The sequence below is a fragment of the Olea europaea genome, unplaced genomic scaffold (assembly GCF_002742605.1).
Source record: "Olea europaea var. sylvestris unplaced genomic scaffold, O_europaea_v1 scaffold3017, whole genome shotgun sequence".
In the NCBI taxonomy this organism is placed as follows: Eukaryota; Viridiplantae; Streptophyta; class Magnoliopsida; order Lamiales; family Oleaceae; genus Olea; species Olea europaea.
Genome location: NW_019248837.1, coordinates 57,834 through 60,689, shown reverse-complemented (window position 1 = coordinate 60,689; position 2,856 = coordinate 57,834). Strand labels below are relative to the sequence as shown.

At 47.1% G+C, this 2,856-nt stretch overlaps 1 protein-coding gene across 1 annotated transcript; it reads right to left on the bottom strand.

Annotated features, from left to right (window-relative positions):
- Window positions 1–179: 179 nt before the first annotated feature.
- Window positions 180–2,850, bottom strand: LOC111384818 (pollen-specific leucine-rich repeat extensin-like protein 1). The gene has a single exon (XM_023009151.1). It carries the CDS (start codon window positions 2,536–2,538, stop codon window positions 181–183), a length of 2,358 nt encoding a protein of 785 aa, XP_022864919.1. The 5' UTR covers window positions 2,539–2,850; the 3' UTR covers window position 180.
- Between the last annotated feature and the right edge of the window lie 6 nt (window positions 2,851–2,856).

Here is a 2,856-nt window from a genome sequence, read left to right as displayed (position 1 = left end):
TACTAATTTTAATAAAGCTAATATTAACATACACAAGATCAATTTTATTTTATGCTCATAAACAAATGCAGTATGAAATTTACAAAGTATAATGGTTCTACATTGTCATTTTTTGCACTATACTAATGATGAATAAAAAATACTAGCCAAAAAAAAAAAAAAATGACAACAATATTCACTTTAATAGCCTGGGAAAATTGGTGGTGGTGGGGATGCGTACTGGAAGCCCAAGTTTGGTGGGAGCGGGATGTCTTCAAATGTGGTTGGTGGTGGCGGTGACTGCACTGGAGGTGGTGGAGACAAGACTGGAGTCGGTGGTGGTTGAGATTGCACTGGTGGTGGTGCGGAGAAAACTGGTGGAGGGGGTGAATGCGCTGGTGGTGGTGGGAAGAAAACTGGTGGAGGTGGTGAGTGCACCGGTGGTGGGGGGGAGGACACAGGTGGAGGTGGTGAGCGGACTGGTGGTGGTGGTGGGGAGGAAACAGGTGGAGGTGGTGAGTGGACTGGTGGTGGTGGGGAGAAAACAGGTGGAGGTGGTGGGGAGGAAACTGGTGGAGGGGGTGAGTGGACTGGTGGTGGTGGGGAGAAAACAGGTGGAGGTGGTGAGTGGACTTGAGGTGGTGGAGAAGAAACTGGTGGAGAGGGTGAGAGGACAGGAAGTGGTGGGGAGGAAACTGGTGGAGGCGGTGAGTGGACTGCAGATGGTGGTGGCGACTGAACCAGTGGTGAGGGTAATGGGGTAGATTTCTGTGGTGGTGGAGTTGATTTCATTGGCTCGGGAGAAGGTGCGGGTGAGTGATTTGGCTTAGAAGGTTTAGGTGTGGGACTTGGAGAGTGGATAACTGGTGGTGGAGTCGGTGATTGAACAGGAGGAGGTGATGAAGAAACTGGTGCTTGGGGCGAAGGTGTGGACTTTGATGGTGGTGGACTCTGTTTTACTGACTTAGAAGGTGCTGGTGAAGGAGATGAGTTAGAAGGTTTTGGTGTAGGAGCTGGTTTTGGACTTGGTGGGTTTGGAGAAGAAGCCTTTGGTTGTTGTGGAGTCTTTGATTTTGGATTTGGAGGCGGAGGAGACAAAATTTGTGGAGGTGGAGGGGATGAGGCAACTGGTGGGGGTTTGGTGGTGGAAGGTGGAGAAGAAGCCTTTGGTTGTTGTGGAGACTTCGGTTTAGGACTTGGTGGGGGTGGAGAAGAAGGCGAAATATTTGGTGTCTCTGGCTTTGGTGGCTGTGGTTTTGGTGCTGATGGGGTGGAAGGATGTTTCTCCTGTGGTGGGACAGGCTTATTCCTTGGCGGAGCTACAGGCTTTGGCGATGGAGTAGGTTCATGCGGGGGCTTTGAACCAATGCCTGGGTTTGAAGGTCTGCAGCCTGTAGCTGTGCAATTCACAGGCCGACTCAAGGCAGCCTTGCAGGCCTTTTCCGATCTTTGGTTCTTCCCTGGGAAACAATTATTTTTGTCATCCACGAAAAGGTCTTGCACTGCCTTGGGTTCGCACATTGGATCCTTGGCTGTAAAGTAGTTGGAAGAGAACGTGAAATTCTTCAAATTTGGTAAGCTGCAAACTGTTTCAGGGACATTCCCTCTGAACATGTTGTTTGCAATTTCTAAGGTTTCCACTTGCTGCAGATACTCCAGACCTTCAGGCAGGTCTCCAATTAACTTGTTGCTGCTTACGTCAATAATGATCGTGCCATTCAATAGTGTAATTTCCTCAGGCATGCAACCGGAGAAAATGTTGTTCGAGAAAAGAACCTCCTCCAATGTGTTTCCCATTTTGCCAATGCTGGTTGGAATGCATCCAGTGAATTTGTTGTTGGCAATCACAATTACTGAAGCTGGGGAATTGCCAAAGCTTTCGGGGATGTTGGAGTGAAATCGGTTGTTGTTAACAAAAATAGCATCAAGGTCGTTGTGGAAGAGTTCCGGAGGCAAAGACCCTTCAAAATCATTGTACCTTATATCGAGGTATTTGAGAGTTGGTAAATCCAAGACAACCTTAGGGAAAGATCCAACGAAGCGATTGTTACTAATGTCGAGCTCGTAAAGAAGTTTTAGTTTAGAGATGCTCTTTGGAATTATTCCACAAAACCTGTTGGAATTCAAATGAATAAGGCTAACATCAGTCAAAAGCCCGATTTCAACAGGGAGATGTCCTGCAATGTCGGCATGATTCAAATCAACCCCAGCAACCACGATCGTTTTGGGATCGTCTAGCGCTGGTGCACAGAATACACCGGTGTAAGCACAGACGTCAGGGCCATCCCAATTAGCCGTAAAGTTTAACGGATCAGAATAGACGGCTTTCTTCCACGCCTGAAGGCCAATATAAGCTTGTCTTAACCTCGAATTCTCGAACCCAATATTGACATCGACCTCAAATGACATATCATCGGAAAGGTCTCCATCCTCGGGGAGAGTCAAAAGCTGGCGGCGCACAATATATGCTACCTCGCCATCAGTTAATGCTAGAGACAAAGAAAAAAACGTGAGAAGGGAAAGGAAGAGAAAACGGACACAGGCCTTTGGGTTTGCCATTGTTAAAACTCCCTAGGACAACCCCAAGGCAGCTTATAGTACATATGGACTGGGAGAAACGCGGATGTTACAATAATGTTGAGGAAAGGATTGGTGGAAAGCTATTTGTGGAGGTAGAAAATAGGAGCTCCAAATATCTCCGACACCACAGAAACAGAATTTCAAGGTATCTTCTTTTAGAGACAAGACATACGGGGGAGGTTTTGCTTGCATTCCGGGGGGTGCTTGTCTTAATGAAAGGGAAGAGCTAAAAATAGTTTATGACCAAGTCTTCAACAGATTGCAGCCTTATTTCCAGCATATGACCAGTTGTGCTTT